The sequence below is a fragment of the Silurus meridionalis genome, chromosome 7 (genome assembly GCF_014805685.1).
Source record: "Silurus meridionalis isolate SWU-2019-XX chromosome 7, ASM1480568v1, whole genome shotgun sequence".
NCBI classification, from domain to species: Eukaryota; Metazoa; Chordata; class Actinopteri; order Siluriformes; family Siluridae; genus Silurus; species Silurus meridionalis.
This window is the reverse complement of record NC_060890.1, coordinates 15817332-15840458: the sequence shown is the minus strand read 5'-3', so window position 1 is coordinate 15840458 and position 23127 is coordinate 15817332. Positions and strand designations below refer to the sequence as shown.

Here is a 23127-nt window from a genome sequence, read left to right as displayed (position 1 = left end):
TTACACCTGTACAGCAACGCTGTCATGGATCATGAACATTGTCAAAAGCTTTGGTATGGTGGAAATAAATGTCCTTCCAGACTTTTCAATTGTGTTCAATCAATACCCATGACATGCATATACATTATTTTTGTAATTACACTTGAAAAAGCAACTTGAAGTAACAAAATCCTGGAACCATCATTTCAGTTGAGAGCTGGCGGCTTCGTTGATAACTAAATGTAAGTGTGCCTAGAGACATGGCAAAGTTTAAAATAGTTTAACTTTATGCAAATATAGAATGAATTGGTGCATTGACTGTCAATAGGAGCAAAAATGATCTGTCTTGCTGTCAAAATTAAATTGCTAAAGTTAATCATAAAGCCAAAGGTAATTCAAGCAGATAAGAACATTTTGCAATTCCACATAAACAGTAGCCTCAGACTGGAAATGTCCTGGAAATCCTAGTTTTACTGTGGCAAACTAGTTGTAGCACCACTATGCCGCCCCGAAAATGAACAAATGCAGCCTTTAACCATGGTATATCAGAAGTGCACAAATATATTTAAATTTATTCACAATCCATAACATGAATTTAGGTGAGTGATAAGCATCAACAAGAACTATCATGAGGTATCATAAACAATGCTTTATAAACTACAAACATATTGCTACTAGTATATATCAGATAATGGCCGATCTGCTTGGCTTACAGCCATCATGGGGCCATAAGCTAATAATACAGTCTGGTGTGACAATTAATGGCATGCCTGCTATTCCACAGCTCCTCACTCACACGCACATACACACACTGCCACACCCATTCATTTCTGAAAGAGTTAAAACCCAGCCCTAATAGTAAAACTACGTGGCCGTGAAAAGAAAAATCCGGGCTATGTAATTCATTTGGCATAGTAATTTCTTTTATCATGAGATACAGCATTCAAGCTGCACACCTGTTTTAAAGAGCAGACAATGATAGATAATGTTCTGAAGTGGAGATAAGAGTGACAGAATGCACAAGTCATGCAGGCTTATGTGAAGTCATGCTACAATCATCTAGAGCCAATAAGCATGAGACAGAACATGTCACAACCTGGTTAGCAGCATATAATAATAAGGCTGTATTTATAACAAAAGTTCATTCATTTTGCAGTTAAGATTATTTGGCTCGCTGCAATTTGCCTTAAAGCAAAATGACAAAAACACAGTTCATAACAACAATGTTTTATTGTTGCAATATTAGTATAGTATTGATGGTAGTAAAGGAAAAAAAAAAAATTCAGAAGTTAGACATTTTGTAGATGAAATATTTTAAAATGGGGAACGCCTTCTAATTGAATTGCTGCGTTTCACTGCAAACTGTCAGGGTGGCATGGCAGCTGGGGTTCACTGCAGCGCATGGCACTGCTAATGAAGGATTAGATTTCTAGTGACATAGAATTACCCCAATAGGAAGTTTGTCGTTTCAATATCTATAACCAGTTACATCATGAGCCAAACTTATATTATGTGTGTCAAACTAAGCACATCTAAGAATACCTGGCTTCTTTAAAAACTACCCATGATGAAGGCCAGCGTGAGAGTTTGTGCAGCCACAGTTAAGCTGAAGAACATATGAACATATTAAACCCATTTTACTGTCTAATCACTTCAAGCCATTACTGTTTTATGGACACATTCAAGAGCGTGTTACACACTGACAAAAGGTTTAATAGTTAAGAGTGAGCCCGACAGTGCAACATTAACACTGTCCCACACGTGTTATGAATTTCCCTGCATTTAACCAACCAGAAGACCAACAAAACACAGCGGATAAACGAAGTCATGTCCCAAGCAAATATACACAGAGGCCAAAACAAAACCATAAACCTACAATTTGGCAGCTGAACAGTGAAAGCGCTTCATGCACTGTTAAAGTCAAACAGACGCTGCCACAGATATACCAGAAATACGCGCTTTTACATTTAACTACTGAATAAATTCCTATGAGAGAAAAAAGTGTCAAAGAGCCAAGATATTTGCACAAGGTTTCACTCTGTGTTTGTTGAAAGGTTTTTTTTTTTTTTTTTGCTTTCTTTTTCTTTCTTTCTATCACTTCTCTCTATCACTCCCAGAAAGTCTTTTGTTCTTAATCAGCATGTCCTTGGAGGCTACATCTCCTGCACAAATATTTCTAAAGCAGCCCTAATAAACAAAACAATGCAGAGTAACAGGACGGACCAATCACCAAACCTCTGCTCTCCTCTTACTCACCTTGACAGCACTTGACATGGCTGAGATAGTTGGCAATCCACACGTTCTGATACATTTTGGAAAAAAAGATAAAAAGAAGACTGGAATGAGGACAGATAGAGAGAGAGAGAGGGAAAAAAGGACAGAGATGGGAATAAAGGAGGACGTGAAAGAGGTGGTGGTGGAGGAGGAGGAGGAGGAGGAGAGCAAGAGAAGGACTGAAGGAGGAGTATGGAGGGAGGGGACTGCGGGGAGGCAGCAGCGAACTTCAAGGTGATGCAGACTCGCCTGCAGGAGTCCTCGGACAGTCAGCGCTCATGCAGGGTGGAGGAAGAGAGTGAGTGAGAGAAAGAAAGAGTGAAAGAAGGAAATGGAGAGATAAGGCAAAAGATAGCACAATGTGAAGAAAGCAAGAGAGGCTGAATATAAAGCAGAGAGAGTGATTAGCATTAGCATGACAGAGACAGGGCAGCAGGATGAACAACGTAGAGCAGCTCCTCTGAAAGTGCACTCGTTTAAGTGTTTCGTCCGTTAGAGCTGGCTTTGGACTGCATAGAGCTGGATCAGAGCCTACTGACTGCTGGCAGAAGAACAGCTAACAGGCTAATGCAGCACTGTGCTAAGCTGTTCAAATAATGCTAATCAGATTACTGAATTGAAAAGGGGAAGGGTGTGTGGGTGTGCGTGTGTTTATGCACTGTACTTTTAAACTCAAGCACAGCAGAGGAAGACTGAAGAAATAGAGAGAAAGGAAGGACCGCCCCACAGGAATGAGAAATTCCACTGAGCGATGACACATGGACAGCGCTAGTGCAGAATGAGAGCAAGAAAAAGGGGGAGAGATACTGATCATACAGCATAATGAACAGAACTACCTCTGATGTGTGCGAGTGTATGTTTGTGGGGTTTCACTTTACCTATACACAGAGCAAGTTCCTCCAAAAAGAACCCTGCATTCCTGTAGCAAATACCCCAGTAGTACAATAGTACAAGGATACTTGTCTAAATGAATTACAATGTAGTTAGTTCTCTATTCTTTCACATATACCACCTCACATTCAACACATCTGCTTCAACACTGATACCAAATTATATAGTGATGAAATATTTACTCTATTAGACCGGCTTTATCACTGGTGAAAAACCCTACATCAGCCCCTAAAGCATTCATCTAGTTAATTCTTTAATTTACAGACTACAGGACCTAAAATTTGATACCTCACACATAGCGACATGGAATGCATGATCAAAAGTATGTGAATACTTTATCACAGTTGTGTGCTTTTTTAACATCCTATTTCAAAGTTTGTCCTCTCCTCTGTTTTAATAACCTCAAATCCAATGGGACGGGTTTATCCTAGATTTTGCAACATGAATGTGGATATCTGCCCATTTACCCACTAGAGCATTAAAAAAAGGCAATGCTGTATATGTTTCATATACAGCATTTCATATACAGCAATTATACCATAGTCAGTTCAATGGGGTAGAGGTCAGGGCTTTGTGCAGGCCACCAAAGCGCTTACACTTTAACCTTGGCAAAACATGCTTTTGTACCTCGATTATTACATTTTTTATTATTTTTTATTATTTTTTTTTAAAATAAATTTTTATTTAAAAGACTTCATGTTGGAACAGGCTTCCCCTTAAGTTACAACTAAGGGAACTCACAAATCTACAGCATCCATATGATAAAATATTTTTGGCATGCAGCGTATTAAAAACAGTAAACAGTAATTTGAAATATTACCAACCAGTGACTACTGTAGAAACATATACAAAGTAATTCTCCTAGTCAAATTTTAATGTTAAACTGCTGCTCAAAGCTTCTCCATTGTCACTTCTGTTGCTAGTGTTTCTCACAATGGAGACGCCACATCATTCAAAGAACCCATTATTAAATATATGATATAATATTATAATCTAATGTTGCAGGTACTGCTACATGAATGGAAATGGACATAAGTCCTATCTGTGTTTAGAACACATTACCTATCCTTAGTAGAGATAATTTTGATTATTATTGTTATTTAGTTTGAAGATTATCTTTAAACTCATTTGCAGGAGGGCTTCATTAAAGCCAGCACAAATCCAGCCCTTTGAATAAATTGGTCAGAAAAAAAAAAAAGCATGATCAAGACAGAGGGGAAGAGGATCAAAGAGGAAAGACGTAGACATGCTAGAAAAAAGGTGGGTAGAGGGGGAGATATGGCCAGAGAAAGGGTTAGAACACCGTTGGTGAGAGGTCAAGGGCACATGCAGAATGGCATTTAGACTAGACTATTTCTGGCACATTATCCTGCCTTCAATGTTTCCACTGCAACACTTATCACTGAAACACGCTCTCATGCAGACACAGAACTCAGGAGAGAAATGAAGCAAAAATGAACATTGTCATTCAAATCCACATCGGCACTTCCCTTATAGCGTAAACCCTGCAAATCAGAATGATGTGAAGGCTGTGTAAGAGATCTAAAGCCCATTTTTCAGGAAACATTACAGAACACGAACTGACAAGATCAAAGACATTCCACAGCATGAGCTAATGCTCCAAATAATCAGCACTTGAGATGCTATAAGGTTGGGACTAAACCCCAACACTGACTATATGATGTCTGACTTCAACTGGAACCTACTAAGTGGTTTATTCATCTGTGGTGAGGGCTACACTTCTCATTAGACATAATAAACTGTATAAAATGGTCCTGTACGAGAACGTTTGTCTCAAGAGACGCATGGTATACGCATGACCTCATCCCATTATGTAAAGCGCATTGTTAAAGGTTGATGGCACATGCATGGGTGCCTGTGGGTGCACACAAGGGTACAGATTTTCAGCTTGGCCTGATGTTGCTTAAGTGATACTCCACAGGGAAGTAAATCTTTAAATAAGATCCAACTAAACTGGAGACAGTAAACTCAAGTACACTGCTTAAGAAGGATAAAGGTACAAGTTAAGACAAAGGTGACCTATTATGCTTTGTAACCTTGATTGCTTAACCCGATGACAATAAGTTAAAACATGTCTGAAAACGTGTGTGATTGCTGCCATTTTATTCTGGATTTTTAATTACATTGACGTTACTGAATCATAGTTTATAACTTGAAATCACTGAATTTGCACTACATTTCTCAAAGTGCTGTACATTACATCTACATTTGGTTTTCAAAGGGGAAAAAAAATATGGAATTCTTTTTATCAGATAAATTAGAGATTGAAAAGTAATATACGTAAAAAATCTAGAAATAAGTAAATAGATGTTTTCAAGTAAAATAAGAATGTCACATTCATACAAGAGAAGAAAACAAATGATGCATCTTAAGTTAAATTACATGCAAAAAAAAAAAAAAAAAAAAAAAAAAAGACAAGGACAAGGTCCAAGTTACTTAAATACCAGTGGCTAATAGTTTTAACTTGAAAACTGTTGTCAGGTTATTTTTTTCATATCCTGTTTTAACCAAATCTCAAAAATGGCATTTGCATCAACATAACTAAAGCAAGCATATGTGAGCATAGAGACATAAAATTTTCACTCTAATGCTATGTATGCAATGTTCACGAGTGGTAGCATTATTACAATTTGGCACTGAGGTACAGTAATGGAATTTTCAGAATGTGGAAAGTCTACGTATTCTCACCAGTCTAAAGAAACCTATCCGCATTTCCATTTGATTTGCATTGCAAGACCTTGCTTGTGTTTACATACACCATATAAATCATACACATGACGTGGGCTAGACTTAAAAAAGAGGTACATTTATATCTTATGTACTCTATATAGCGTAGAGTGGTAGAGGTTAGCTTGGTTGAAGTATGTTAATGTATGATGTGTGTTACAGAACACTTGAGTGACAGGTTTATACACGATTATGCAACATATGCTTGTGCCAGAATGTTGACAGAATGGTGCTGTGGATCGGCTCCATTAAAGTTTCTTTGAGACTAGGTTGCATATTTTATTTTTTACTTTCTCTATACTTTACAGTGCATGAACCACGTATCAAAAGATCAGTAATTCTTTCGTACTTAACTAGTAACAATGACTGCAACATTTTAGAAACCAACTTGTTATCTCTGAGAGAAAAAAAAATCTCACGTTATGAAATGTTACACTGTTATTATTTTTTTTATACAATATATTTTCAAAGCTTCTTAGCGACGTACTTTTATGTAAAAATGTCTGTATAAATCGTATCTTACTTTATCTTAAGTAATCAGTAAAGTAATCAAATGATAAAGATTGTTTTATATCTGGAAACTGTTGAAATATTAATATCACTAGAACATAAAACTAAAGGGACTATTAGCACACAGCTGGCACACAGCACACAAAGATTTCTGGACACCTGACCGTAAAAATTTGTATGTGCCTTTTGAACATCCTATTGCACATTTAGTTCCATTTGCTGCTGTAAAAACCTCCACTCTTCTGGGAAGATGTTCCACTAGATTTTGGAGTGTGCTTATGGAGATTGTGCTCATTTATCCACAAGGACATTAGTAAAATCAGGTCAGATGTGGGGTGAAGAAGCCTGGGATGCAGTCAGCGGTTCAATTCATTTCAAAGGTCTTGAATAGGATTGAGGTTGGCGCTTTATAGCAGGCCACCCAAAATCGTTCAATCCAACTTCTGTAAACCATATCTTCATGAAAAGTACTTGAGAGTGCAGAGAGGCATTGTCATGCTGGAACAGGTTTGCATCAAGTGACAAGTAAAAGGAAAATGTAATGCTGCTGCATTCAAAAGACATCCTACAACTGTGTGCCTCCAATTTTGTCGGAACAGTTTGGGAAAGAATTACATAAAATCTCCACAGATTTGTTCATTTGAAGTTTTCAGGTACCAGCTCCTTCCCCATTTGTGATATCAAATTAACACGGCAGTGTTTTAAATGAATTTATATTGCTTTAGATTAACGCATAGTCAAAGTGACCCGCTATATTTATAACACAGATGATACTAATTGCTGGTTTGGGAAGGTAATCAACAACTTTACAGTTATCAATGACATAAGCTGGCTTGCAACTAATATAATGCTAGAATTCACCAACTAGCTTAGTGTCCTCTATTCTGCAATTACAGCTGAAAATGTTGCATGAAATATGCAGTGTAATATATATACATATATATACATATGTATATACATATATACATATATACGTATGTATGTATGTATGTATGTGTGTGTGTGTGTGTGTGTGTGTGTGTGTGTGTGTGTGTGTGTGTGTGTGTGTGTGTGTGTTTGACAACACTGAACCAATAAGCACTATACTCTCAGATTTGGCCCATTTACTCTGTACAGACCATCATTCTGAAGAACGCAGAAAAGAAAAATCTGTCTTCAGATTGCATTCAGTTACAAAATGTTCAATTTACTTAGTACTGACCTTTAAATGGACTTTCATTGTTTTGGTTTAATAGCTATTCAAAAGGACAGGATGGAGCTGTGGGGTCTCCAACAGAGCTCTGGCTCTTTAGCAAACAGAGACACATTCCACCATCCAGAATGAGAGCTGACGAGGGAGATATTCTTACCGGAGCTTGTGGAAATCTGGACTCGGATCTTAGCTCCATATCACAGTGCGGTTCATCTGATCTTTCTAACATCAAAGTGAGTGCAGAGGGTATGGAAGGGGGCTGAGGTTACTTGAAGTCTGTAGAGTTGGAATGGGCAGCGTTGTGAGACTACAGATGAAAGGGTAACTTGACTAAACTCTAAATTAGGGTTGCTTGACAACTGCGTGATGATTTTCCTGCTCAAACACACCCGGGATTAAAGTGTTGCACTTCATTTCTAGAAGAAACTAATGACACATATAGTGAAAGTATCACAGTTTCATGTTATATAGTTGGAAAGTTACCTCATCATTGACTTACAAAATACAGATTAAAATGTGTTTCTGTATATTGCATTTGCCAGTTCGTGTTTCTCATCCATTTGAATCCAGCTGCAACTTTCGAAAACTTTTAAAATCCCCTCCCTTTGGCCTGCAAAAATCATTCTAGTGCCACCTCCGATTTCTCCACACACGGAATACACACTGCACTGAAAATCTTTGTGTAATCTGGTACTTTTGTAAACATTACATTGGTACCTCTGCTTGGATTACAAACATGCTAGGAGCATTAGCATAATGGTTTTCTAATGCACGGGAGCTTTTTACATTACTGACCATAGCTAAATGAAAACAACCATCTATTAAGGCTAAACAGTGCTGCACTCTGTTGCACTAAAGACAATGTAATATAATGACAAAGAAAACTTCGTGGAAGGAACATTTACAGGATTAGAATAGAGACTTTTACAGAACCATTAATAAATTTGTTTAACATTTTACCACTGACATGCATTTTGAAATCACCATGACTCCATGATATTTTTAGAGTTGGTTATCATACAGAAAAATGTTCAACCATCACAAACTATTCTGACTTTTTAGATTGTTTTACCACCTGTACTGGGGTACATATTGCAATCCTGACCATGGGCAACCTTTAGAGAATGTCTTGATATTGATTGCTAAATTTGGTTTAATAAGGGACGAAGAGTGGGCCAGCTGGCAGAATAACCATGCAGTTCTTATCAGTCTTTGTACTTCCAAAGAACCCTGGGAGAAAGTAAAAATTTTTTTTTTTTTTTGGCCACTTATTCGTCAGTACAAACCTGCTGTTAGCTCACCATAGCTATTGTCTAACTAGCAACCTAGTTGTGACAGTAATTTAACTCTGATGCACTATACAGAAAGTTGTGTAGCATATTCAGAACTTCAGTCCTAATGTGTCCTGTGGAAAAAAATTAATTCAACAAACAGTATAAGGTCAAAAAAAAAGCTTCACATTTCCTTAAAATAATCACAAACTGCTGCACACCTCTCTCTGCCCATTGCCCCAATAAGGACAGGTGTTTGCTGAGTGGCTGCTTTGCTCAAGAGTCCATTCTTTTCCCTAGCTGGAAGCTTGTGTTGGTCACTGATGTCAGTGCCCCCATGGGGTTACATGAGGCATGCGTGTGTGTTTGTGTATATTAGTCAGTGCCAGCAAAAGCACTGCTGACACAATGGCCATGCAACTCACCACATGGAATAGGATAGTATATCATTATGGAATATGTAGAGTGGAGTGTATAATAGTGCAAAAATTCCTTCCTAAATAAAAAGGTACATTTATATGGGTAACCTTTAAATTAAAAATGGGAGCAAATATACAATGAGACATGCCAAGGAAACAGAACTTGTAGATTCAACCTCTAGTGAAACAGAAAAACAAGAAAACATTCTACCAGAGGGTATATGAGTGAATGACAGGAGCTGGGAGGACAGTAGCTACACTAATCCGACACATGATAATGTGTTATAAATAAAATTGTGTGTAGTGATTTAGGTGCATCTCCAGTATCTGTGAGAGATTAACATTTATGCCATCTTTAACATTGTATAAATATGGCTGTTAGAGACACAGGAAAAGCTTTTGGCCTCTGTGTTACCCTTGACATTATCCTTAACTTGTTTATATATTAAGTAAAAAAAAAAAAATGGTTTTAACTCGATTGTAATCAAGTCTGAACTGATTCTGAGAAAACTGACAAAAAGAACATTGGCTTCTAATATACATGATGGTCAAATTCTCAGACATACAAAAACAGATTTGTATGTTTTGGCTACATGTGTGTTTGCAGTCAAATGTTTCAATTCCACATTGAGTGTGCTTTGGAAACAGTTTGTATACTGCATGTCTGACCAATGATCTTTACATAATTTCCTTCATACTTGTTAGTTTCGGTGCTGCATTTGCATGGAGGAGTGTAAATAGCTTGAGAATCTAGACAAGATACAGTATGGATAGATAAAGTTGTGCTACTGGTAAAAGTGATTACCAAATACAAGAATTTCACAAATACTAAGAATGGTAATTGGGAATTATAGAGGTCGCAAGACAATCAAATGGCTGCAGCATTCTTTAAATGCTATTTATAATTTTATCTACACAAAAACACTGAATGTATTTAGCGTTGATGAAAAGGTAAACTCAGACATTTCTTTAAAGTTCAGAAAGAGAAAGTTTCTGATCTGACATATAGGATAACTGACAAGGACCTACGGGTGTGTCTCTTAAAAATCCCTGAATGTTGGGGGGGTACAAAATCATTTGATATTCCTTTCAGTTACAGAGCTGGAAGCACCACACAGACTATTTTATTCACCCGCTGAAATAATTACAGAGAGAGAGAGAGAGAGAGAGAGAGAGAGAGAGAGAGAGAGAGAGAGAGAGAGAGAGAGAGAGAGAGAGAGAGAGAGAAACTTTCTCCAAATATTACACATGGTCCATCATTTGCCTTTACTCTCAGCAAATAAAAGTGACTTTGCTTCTAAAAATCAACTGCTCGTGTATACTTCAAGCTGCAGGGACAAAGGCTGGCGTGTGAAGTGTGTGGGAACGTGTGCGAGTTCTATTTTAGCTTCTATATTCTAAAGAGGAAAAAGCAGGTGGGGCTTAGAAGACAGCTGTAGAGGCTAGAGGATTAGTTAATCTGACACAACGGACATCCACAGAACCAGTCACACATTTATGAGGAAAACTTCATGCACCATATTCAGCTGCATTACTAAGTTTATACTGACTCACTAGGAGTCATTAACTGATGTAATTGTCTATTTAATACATGTATGACTACTGCAATCAGTTCTCTTATCATCAATACACAACCTCTTTAAATAGACATACACCAAATATAACATGAGAGAGCGTGTAAAAATCCTTTATGACAGAGTTTGCGCCAATTGTCAGACATTAAGCAACTTTGGTGGTAAACTTGTGTGATCTAAACTAGATGGATGGATGGACACTTGGATAAATAAATATTTTTAAATGCACACAAAGTAACAAACAAATAAATAAACAATCACAGCATAATTATAAAACAGACACTCGATACTCAGAAATGGGTATAATGGAAATGAATAGTAATAATGTACTGAAAAATACATCCTCATCATCCCTAACATAGCTGACAATACCAGCCAACCTTAAAGTAATTACTAGCAAAAAAAAAAAAAAAAAAAAACACTAACAGGAAGAAAAGAAAAAAGTAACAGTGAACTTACAGTAGGTCCCCGTGTTGTTGTTCTGTTAATTACACAAACCTTTATCAGAGAACAATTGACAGTTTTAAATTTGGAGCAAACACAGGCAAGTTGTGAGGTCCTTGTGAGAATGTCAGTCAAAGACAGAGTGACAGGAGAGCAAGGGGCCACGTATTGTAGACATGACATACATGAACCCCCCCTTAGCCCCCACCCAATCCAATCCACACACCCACCCATGAAGAAAAATGAGAAGCCACTAGCTCCACTCACTTCAGGGAGAAAATCAATGCACACAAATATAGCAACACGGTGCTTTCCCACCGCTGCTTCACCATGCCGGAGTGTGCCAACAACTACAGGCAGGCAATTTAAGGTGAGGGAGTGAGAAGTGCAAGCTGGAACATGAGATCAGACGAATGTAGGCCAGGGTCACACAAATGACCAAGTCTATGTCTAACCTCATCAAGTCTATGTGTGTGCTGCTGGTTAGAATATTAAAAAAGTTAAATCTAATTTAAATAAATTTAACATATATTCACTTGCACTGGACTGGCCCACCTCAGTGACACTTTAATACAGCACATGAACAACTGCCAAAATCTCAGTCATATCCATACCCACCCCTTTCTTACTTATTTTGTAGATATATTTTCAAGTTTTTTTTGTATATACATTATAGTTTATACCTTTGAAATATAATAAAATATAAAGTATTAAAGTATATTACATATACATTCATCCGTAGTGGACAGTCATAAAAAGCATTTCACTGCATGTCGTACTCTATCAATGTATTTGACAAATTCAAATTGATTTGATAAAAATCAAGCACAATACAAAGCCTATGTTGACTATGGTGACTGAAGAAAAAGTAACTGTGTAATACTTTAGCTCGAGCTTGTAATTTTATTTTTTATTTTGAGCACAATTGTTTTATTCATTCATTTTCAGTAACCACCAACACCAGTTCATCTCAGGGCACACCTCACTGATTCACTCCTACAATTTAGCATAGGCAATCAACCTACCAGCATATTTTTGGAGGCAGGAGGACACTGGAGAAGCTGGAGTAAACCCATGTTGGACACAGGGAGAGTTTGCAAAACTCTATACAGACAATATCCTGATCTCAAAAAATATACAATGATCCAGAGAGCTGTGAGACACAACTGTACACACTATACTACCAGTGTGGTTTTATGTGTGCTTGATAAACAGAATGGTCTCCAGTGCTAAAAATATCTATAGAAAAACATCCAAAGTACAATATTTTATGTAGAATAAAAAAATACATTTGTTATTGTTAAAACCATTGGTAATCATTACTGTAAGGAATGATTTTGATTGTTCAGTGTACAAAAATACTTCCAATAGTCTTAGAAATTAGTTAAGGAGCTAATTGCCTAACAGGGTGTGCAGTTTCATTTACTCCCTTAATAGACAATACCAAAGCAACTGACAACTGAGACATAAGTTGACAGCTTATTCAGGATTCTCTGAAGTAATTAGTCAATTTTACTGGAGGTTAACCATATGGGCACTACACAATATAATTTTCATTTAACACCACAGAGTTCTGAAGGCAACCATTTTGTGCACTATATCGCCATCTAGTGCTCACTCTAGTAAAGCAATAACGGGTGCACAAAGTGTATGCAGTGTGTGCACAATATTTTTCTTGTAATTAAGCACAATCTAAACAGAATTCATTGAAGCTCTTGGGGGAAAAAATTCAGCAATCTAAGGTGTGTACACTTGTGGCAGTTTACTTGAAGACCCGCACAGGCCTTGAAAAGCTATGTGAAAATGTTGACATCCATATCTGAAATATCCCAAAGCCAAGCAAGATGAAGCAGAGTAAATGTGTATCCACTTGTATATGAGAGGAGTGGGAGAAGGAGAGCGAGAGAATGTGTATATTAAAATGCCCAGTTAGTTCATTTGCCACAAATAAAACAAACTACTGTTTTCATATCAACCAATGCTGAATACAGGCTTGTTTCACTCTTTATACTGTAGCACTGAACAGCAAACAAAAGCTGAAAGAGTCTCTTTTGTCCCCTTTTCCTGTCTCAGTCATCTCACTCATATTTACGTCACTGGATGTTTTCATCCAGCTTTCTCTTATTCACTGTTGCTTCATTCCTCTGAAGCCAGACTGAAGCTTGTATTCAACAAAGTATGACTGCATAATGCTGTGGTAGGTGGGTGTGTAATTAAGACAACTACACACATTTTGTTTTGTACATGCTTCCCATATTTTGTTTTAAACAGTTTTAGCATACGGGTTTTGCGAATACCAGAACAGTAAACATTTATATAACCAATATGAATCTGTCACTCAGGGGCACCTGAGTTTTACTGTTTGTGGTTCTTCCTCAAACTATTACAACAGAGTTGAAGGCACACAATTGTATAGGTTTACTTTGGATATGGTAGCATTACAATTTCCCCTCATTAAGGGACCCAAACCTGTTCCAGCATGACAATGCCCCTGTGCACAAAGCAAGTTTCATGAAGATTTGGTTTACATATGAAGATGTGGTTCCATAATGACTGTATACGAATGTAGAAAGAACATTACTTATAATCACACACTCCAGTGCTCATGTTAGTTCTCACTCTCCAGTGTTCTGTATTGTTGAAAGATTTATGATCGAACTCTTGATGTCACCCAAATGAGGATGGGTTCCCCTTTTGAGTCTGGTTCCTCTCAAGGTTTCTTCCTCATAACATCTAAGGGAGTTTTTCCGAGCACAAATCCCCATAATTACACTCCAAAAAATGTAGTGGAACATCTTTACAGATTAGTGGAGGTTATTATAAAAAAAGAAATGGTGCAGTTACCCTTAAGGGGTTCTGTTTCATTAATGTGAATTCTATCTTAGACAGTATTTACACAAACAAGGTCAAAAAGTGTAAACATTAACTTGCATAAGGACCAACACTTAAAAGGAAATCATGCCTATAGTTTGCAAATCATGCAGGACATTTTCATAATATATGCTTACATTTTTTAGTAAAAAGACTCACATCTACAGTATTGATTGGCACAAATAAAACTAAAACATAAAAACCAAACAAAATGTAAAAATGATCAACAAGATTAATGTAATCTGCTAAATCATAAAGATATAATGCAAACAACAAGTTATGATAAATACTCATTAAAAGTTATTCCTGCCCTTCTAGTTATCCTGTATACCTTTATATATTTGGTCAGGGCTCATGCATTACTTTTGTCAGAGGACCCATTAGAGGCTAAACTAAACAAAGAAAGAAATCAGGGAAAATCCTAATCTTGATCAATGTAATGACTTTTTTTCATTTGATACAGACACTTTTAGCAACTAGTATGTAAAGGCATTCAACATAACCTTGTTTGCACCAAAGTCCAAAGTCCTTGTGCACTGCATGATACTTTATAATGAGACATGCCTAGCTGCCCCAGATAATCCACATGGGTCTCCATAAGGATTTCTGAAACCTATTAGTGCATAATGACAGTGCACACACACCCAGAATATGATGGACTGTTAGATTTTAGGGCTTTTCCTACACCTTTAAACAAATATACAGTTTAATAAAAGGGAAATTTAGCTGGAATGTTTCAGGTTTGCGTGCCACATTAGAGGAAACTAATCTGTTAATTTGACTAATAATTTTCATCCTGTAAAGATAAAGCTTGATGATAAAAAAAACATCTACAGGGCATTGGGGTTCAGCAAATATCTAAATCATATGCAATAGTCAAACATTTAATCATTTTTGTCTGATGGGTTAGAACATTTTGGAAAAAAATCTTTTGGAAAAATGGTGTTTGCTTGTTTTCATTTAAGATTTAATGGCTGTTTTAATGCCAATATTAAACATTTAATATAACAATTAATTTAAAAAAAAAAGTAAATAAATTCTATACAACTCTATTAAAGCTTCTTTACATTTACTTCTGCACAATTCATGCACGGTTTTTGAATGTTATTCAGATTTCCAGTTCACTTCTATAGATTTGTGGATTCTATGAATTTTATGCTAGCCCAACACTTTACTTACACATTAGCATTATAAAAATGCTTAGTTTACTTTATGTTTAATGTTATAGAGAAAGAACGAAAAAGATGGAATAACAGGAAGACTTGGAACTTAGAAGAATAAAAGAAATCTATGAGACAAAAAGAATTTAAAGAGGAACACAGCATATATATATAAAAAAAAAAATAATAATAATAAATAATTCATATATATTTGCCCACTATTGCCATGTTATTCACCAGGTTCAACAGTAAACCAATGCAAGGCTGGAGTCATCCTCTAAAAATAATATCAGAGAGACAGATGGACACACAGAGAGAGAGAGAGAGAGAGAGAGAGAGAGAGAGAGAGAGAGAGAGAGAGAGAGAGAGAGAGAGAGAGAGAGAGAGAGAGAGAGAGAGAGAGAGAGTGAGTGTGTGTACAGTATGCTCAGACAATAGTTGTCATCAGTTGTGCAAATGTTTCTAAAGCTACAACTACTACAACATAATACCAAGAGAATCCCTTTTAGCTGGCAATGGAGTTAAACAAAAAAACAATTTACACATTATTGACAAGAATCCATCCATGACAAGATCACAGCCAGGTTCATATCATTTTAAGATCACAGTTTATTGCAGCACAATTTTAACTGACTAGCTAGGACAGTCTGCAGTATTTGCCAAGATGCTTTATTACTTTACTACCATTTAGAAAACATAAAAAGAATATTGCTTACAAAGTCTTACTAGATCAGAAATATGAATTAAATCACTGACACAAAGGAATTATATATAAACAAAATGATACACTATGATAAAAAGGACAACACACTACATTTAAGTGAAATATTATGCTCTTTAAGGATGGCAACCACATAAGAACCAAAAACCAATCATACTAATCATTAGCTATTGCAAAGTTAACTGAAGTTAGTCAAGGACAGCCTAGTTTCATTTGTTGCAGATTAGCTTTAATGAATGGAGAGGAATGATATATTGACTTCTTTCTCTCTCCATCTCCCTTACATCTATATAGTGTTTTTTTACCTAAGCCAGGAAAGTCCAGTTCTTTATAATATAGGTCATTAAGCAAAAGTTTACTATAAAAAAAAATCTCTCAAATTATAATTCTCTTACTAGAACAACACAGGTGTGATCTCATCCTCTGTTTGTGTACACACACATTTATAGAATACACAGTAAAGAGAGAATGTGTATTTCGTGCGTATATTTATAGGCACGCATACACTTTGCCTCGGGCGGCAGTTTGGTTTTGCCCCAGATGTGCCCGTTTTTCACTCCGACAGAGGAAAAATAAAGCCGGCTTAATTGAAAAATCATGTTCAGCATTCTAAACAAAATAACTCAGATGAAGCCAAAGCCCTTGCTCTTGGGGACATCCATGTTACCATAGCACTATTCCAAACTTCAGTGTTGTTATACTGGGAACAACTTGGCTTTAACATCTCTGACTTCATTTATGATATCAGTCTACACTAAACCATACAGGATAGATATTTAGAGTAGAATGTTATCACAAAGTCTATATACATGCAATATCTGTTGTAAAAATTGCCAAAGTGCCACATTAGCAAACTGAGAAATCATATTAGAATGTTTTATAGCAGTAAGGTAAACCGAGACGAGAAAGTGCTGACTCAACACATTTTTCAACAATCCACTATTGACCACCTTTCACAGCAGCAACATTACAGAACATTTGTATGAATTCAGTTCTGCATGTTTACAAAAGTCAAGAAAAATCAGGGAACTTCATCTTCATTATAATCTTTATTCTAAGGAACAGTTATTGTGTGCATGTGGTAGTTTATTCACTGCATTGGCTGAGGTGTTTCACTAAAATATTGAACATGCTCTGCCCTTCAGGAGGTGCCCTTTGCCATTCTTCTTACTTTCAGACCTCTTTGTAAGCTTTGTTTTGAGGATCTCATACTAAATTTAAATCAGCAGCGTCATAAAAAAACATGCAAAAGAAAAATAGCATTGCATAAAACAACTGTTGGTTGAAACATGGCCTACACCTTTACACTCATTCGCACCAAACGATGAATTAGGACTACAAGTAAAATGTGACTGAAAATCTGAAAATCCAAGTGTTTCTTCAAATAAACACTTCCTATCATTTTGTAAAATGTATTTATTGATTTTTTTTCATTATGTACTGGTTTAGTGTTTCCTTTTTGCTGTGACCTATTTATAACACACTAAAACACAAACACTTAGGCACAAAAAGGCAACCTCAGTAGTCTCTAAAAGAAGTACACGTAAGCACTTTTTCCAGCCCTGGTAATCCATGATGCAAAGCCAGAGTGGCTCATTAGTGATCTGCACATCTGGGCACCTTATGTTTGCTCACTGGTTCTAAACAGACAAACGTATGAAGGGTCTTGCACTTGCACTATATTAGAATCCCTTCATAAAGTTTTAGATTTAAGATGTGTACGAAACAGGGTTATATGTTTGTTGGGGGCAGCTAACAAATCTCTCCATTTGTCCATCCATCCATCCATTTATATCATGAGAATACAAATTTAAATTTCAAATTTTATATTTTAACAATAAAAAGATTACTTTACTGTAATCCATACTTTGCTGCCAATTTTAACAATTTGCACAGGCTAATAAAACAGAGGTCTTCTTTTTATAGCTCTCGAAATATATAATTACTCAAGGGTATAATTATGTTTTCATTGTCCAGTAACTCTGCTAATTTCCATTTTTTACTGTTTCTTTTTAAACCCCAGGGTTCAACTTTGGTTTCTTACCATGACCACCCACTATCACTCTGGTTAGCTAAATAATAAGCTACCTAGGAACATGGCTTAGCTGAGTCACCAAAGACAATCATTAGTAACATTCAGACTGAGACTACACTCACTGTGAGGCAAATTTGATCTCTACCTGCTGTCAACAAACCAACAAGGTGTAAAAGACCGGATAGTAAACACTTGCTATATAAATTTGGAATTGGCAGAAATTTCAAGACTGGACGTTCTATTTAATCCAGCTATACAAGTCATTATTTGCACACAGCATGAAGAAAAAAAAAATGACTATATGATTATGGCCTTAATGCAAAATGCAAACGCACCTACATGTCACAGCACACACTAAATGGCCGTTTCATCACCATCCTGAGAAAGAAAATAGTCTCTGAGGTCTCAAGAGGCCTTTCCGACCACAGCGAGGGAGAGTTTGCAGGAGTAGGATGAGGCCCCAATACATCTGTTCTCCAACCTCATCCACCACCTATTCCTGGGCCTCTATCGATGATGTAAGCTTATGTAATGGGGTCAGCTGTAATTCAGAAATGAGGGGTGTCCTGGATCTCTGCTTGAGCATAACAGCATTATAGGAACATTGGTGGTAAAGGAATTCATAGCATGCTGTATAACCAAAACCTGGTTTGCATTATCTTGTCAATTTTGATAAATAGTAATGCATACATAAAACCAATCGAATGCATTATGTAACATTTTCTGTGTTGGTTAATGAAAGGCCATTCTGTAATTATCCTTGTTTAAAAGGTAATATATATTTAAAAAATTATATTTATATATTTTTCCTCTATAGAAATTAGTCACCACACGTAGCACGTTTTTAAGGCAAAGCAAGAGTGGCTAGATTGAGATGGTTTGGACATGTGCAGAGCAGGGACATGGGGTATATCGGTGGGAGAATGCTGAGGATGGAGCCGCCAGGAATCAGAAAAAAGAGGAACGCTAAGGATGAGGTTCATGGCTGTGGTGAGGGAAGACATGCAAGTAGTTGGTTTAAAAGAGACAGCTGTAGAGGGCAGAGTAGTATGGAGATCCGCTGTGGGGACCCCTAATGGGAGCAGCCCAAAAAAAGAAGAAGAAGAAGTAGTAGTCAGTAAATATCCTCCCAGTGGGAAGTGTTCAAGGTCTGATGACAACATGAATGTTATTAGGTTTCTAAAGAAAGTAAGGAAACAACTGTTTATAGCTGATTTAAAGTAAGGAATAACAACAACAAAACCACAATATATTATATATATATATATATATATATATATATATATATATATATATATATATATATATATATATATATATATATATATATATATATATATATATATATATATATATATATATAGCAAAAGTGACTAATGTTCTGACTCACATTGATGCATTATAAGAAAAATAAAGCTTGATGGTGCATATAATAATAATAAGAAAGTAATCAGCCTCAGGGAAAATAAAAGCAACTTCACTTTGTGTCAAGCCACATAACACCACCCCATAAGTGATTATTCTCCTGTAACAGCACCCTGAGCCATCTTTAATTTCCACATTATATAAAAATAATTCTATTTCTAAACATTGCGTAGTGTTTCTATTTCTTTCAAGCACTTATTATCCTCTGAGTATATAGCTTTTACTTGCTATGGTATCCTTGTTTGCACTAAGAAAGGAGCTTTTTGGACACTGGTACTTTAAAAAGACCATCACATTTCCTTAAGTAGGTCATATCCTTCCTCCTAATGTTCCAGCAGGGAATGGGAATAACACATATCTTTATAACTCATGGTAACAAAAACAAGTTACTTTAGTGGGCTGCATCGACATCCTTGGACCATGCTAGGGGATTAATTAGAGCAATATGACCTCTCTAAGCACCTTCAGTTCACTGACCTGCAAGTGATAGATATTGGTGTTTAAGTGCTGACCACAAACACAGACAGGCTGAATTTCTCTGAGAGAATATGTGCAAGATCTACAACATTGTCCAAACGTATTAAGCCATTTGAAATCTCTCTTCTCCAGTGAAATAAACCTATGACTATCATTTTTAAGTACTTAAAATGAAGAAAGTAAAAAGTTCAATATCTTAAATACTTAATGTTCAGGATTATGTACTCTTTCTAGATTTCTATTTAAACATAAGCAAATGTGTGATATTAACCATTGAAACAGCTTTGTTACAAAAGTTCATATTTTCCACATGCCAAAACTCAGAAATCACTCTGATATACTTGATATAAATAGATCACAAGGTTTTCTACAAACTTGAGGAGTCCATGTAACTTCAATTCAAATGGTCCTTCAAATAGAAAGTGGACATACCGAATGCTAAACATGTTTAATACAATAAATTAGAAATGATTACAAATGAAAGCATTTTTACTAGTAGTGTCAAACCTTCGGACTAAGCATTTGCATTTAAGGTGGTTAAAAAATCCTTAAGAAGTTCACATGCTCATGTACCAGAAGTCCCAAGAGATATTTTAAAGAGTAAAAGCACTTCGTAAATACAAATAGAATAATATTTCTGCAGTTTATAGCCAAGTTCAAGCAAAGTTTTGAGAACTGTGACTTCAAAAGGTGTACATTAATCCATTTGCAAATCAGAGCAGAACAATGACAAATCCAAAGGCAGGATGAAAAGGCATTCAGGTTTAGTGGAGCACAGCACAATTTTGGAAAACACACACATTGTGGTGCCAAGGCCTTACACCCCGGCCTGCTCAAGTACATTGTCTGGTGTTGCAGTAAGAAACAAAAAGTAATCATTTTCTTTTGGCATCCCTGGCCCTAATGTAACAGCGAGAGACAGCTTTCACAACAGGGTTGAATCCCACCATACACTTTAACATCACTTCTTGAACAATCAAGTTTTTCCTCTACACTTTCTGGGTATTAAGCACAAAGTCCACAATATTAGCAGAATTCAACTGAAGTGAGCTGTTTTGAAACTCAAATCAAGCAAATATGGCCCTTCCCTTTACTGTTCTCTCCACTGCCATCCACCCAAAACACATGCAATGTATATCCGCTGCCAAGGCTACGATGCCTGTATGCTAATACAAGAGCGGGAGTCTTTGAGTTTTAAGCACAAGTAAGCATGTTTTCCTTGTACTTACTGGTTAAATAATGGTGGCCACATCAATAATAAGGCACCTTGGTAATCCATGGATGAGTAGATATTTCATTAAAAGCTGCCATAATGGAAAGAGAACTTTACCAAATATTTTAAAGACTATTCCTTGGCCTCACAGTTAACACCAACACTTTGCTTAACTGTTAATCCCGCAAATAACCCTAAACCTTTTATAGTCAAGGCAACACCTATTCAGTACATCATTACAGGTTGGCATGTAAAGAATGGGAAAGTCAAAATCCAACCATACATCTCTTCCTTCAAAAAGAAGATCTTCATGAAAGGCCTCAAACATCATGTGCCAATCTCAGAGTTTAGCAAAGCACCATACAGACTTACACTGAGCATAATCACAGGTGTCAGACCAGATATCATTCATCTGCAACTGCTTTACTTTCCATATCTAATATATATTTGTGTGAAACTATCATCAGATACACATCACATGTTTGAAAATTGTGTTTGATTCCTGATTCTGCATGCTAATCGACAGCTAATTGATCTAGTGATGAAACAAGTTGCAGTTGTGTGATTGGCTGTATTTACATACATCACTAAAAAAAGCAACAATGACAATTACAATTTAGATAGTGAATTCCTATTTGTGTCCATTTGAGAGCTAGGTTACTAGCAGTTACAACAACAGATACATAAAACAATTTGCGTATTCATCCATAATCCTATGGCATGCTTTTTTAACATTTTAACAATATATATCTTTTTTGAAGAGACAGAAATGGACTCTTATAATGTGTAAAACATTTTACAGCCATGATTTGGGTCCACTGATCCTCTAAGACAGAAGAGTCAGTGCAAATCAATACAAAGTTTCTCACTTATCACCTTTATAATACGATGAAACATTTCAGACAGGAGTGGTCTCTTTCAGGATGACAATGTTCCCATAAGCAGTGTACGATGGTTTCAATGAACGGTTTAATGAGAATGTGAATGATGTAACTCGTATGCTGTGATCTTCAGTAACCAGAATGCAACCCAACAGAATAAATGTATTACAGAAGCTGTTTTTATCATCATGATCAAATCATCAAGCAGGAAAATATGCCATTGAAAATGCAGTTCTTTCCTCCAGAGACTTGCAGAAGCCATACCATGGCACATTAAAGCCATTCACTGATCTGATGGATCAAGATGGCCCAAAACCATACTATACTATATTATACTACACCATACTCAAGTGCTTTAAAATAGCATGAAAGCAAAACAACAAGTAGGCAATCAGTAACAAAAGCATGCAAGCAAAAACTGAAATGGGGAATGACATGCATTTCATTGGATGCTTTAAATAATATTTTTTTTTAAAAAGTGCTAAAAAAAATAAATGAGGCAGTATGAGTGGCCCATACATATGCGGGATTTTGACTGTTGGACAGATTATGTGCAAACCCACACAGAACACAAAGAAATTAACAATTTGCCAAAAAAAAGTGAAGAATAATCAATAGATCGCTGTGACAAACTTGCTTTATGAATTGTATCACGGCAAAATTTGCATCAAACCTGAAAAGAGGAGTTCCAGCGGTGTGTGTGTGTGTGTGTGTGTTTGTTTGTGTGTATATATATTTCAGTTTGTTACCCAAACCGGCGCGTGGCAACTTTATACTTTATAGTTTAATAAAAAAAATACAAAGAAATGTTGTAATTCGTGCAATGTTTTTTAAATCAACAAGAAGACAACAACAAAAAAAACAAACCTGTTTTTCTGTAAGTAGCGAATGTAAAGCAGTGGCAGCGTCTCAGTCCGCGCCCGCGCACCTCTGAGTCTATGTAAGTGTGTATCCGTCGCTCGCGCGCGTCTCAAACTCGTACACACTGTTGCTTCTCTACTCTTCTGCAGCAGCTTCCGGCCGACGTGAGCTTACTCTTAAA

General features: G+C 36.4%; 1 protein-coding gene across 4 annotated transcripts in view; it reads right to left on the bottom strand.

Annotated features, from left to right (window-relative positions):
- Positions 1 to 2765, bottom strand: part of svila (supervillin a) — a 46221-nt gene extending 43456 nt beyond the window's left edge. For 2 of the 4 annotated variants that reach the window (XM_046853462.1, XM_046853463.1), the window contains exon 1: positions 2236 to 2764. In XM_046853462.1, the coding sequence (XP_046709418.1) occupies positions 2236 to 2290 (55 nt within the window). In that variant the 5' untranslated portion in view covers positions 2291 to 2764. Of the gene's footprint in view, positions 1 to 2235 lie in introns of all 4 variants that reach the window. The other 2 variants (XM_046853461.1, XM_046853464.1) reach the window with 2 other exon arrangements.
- Between the last annotated feature and the right edge of the window lie 20362 nt (positions 2766 to 23127).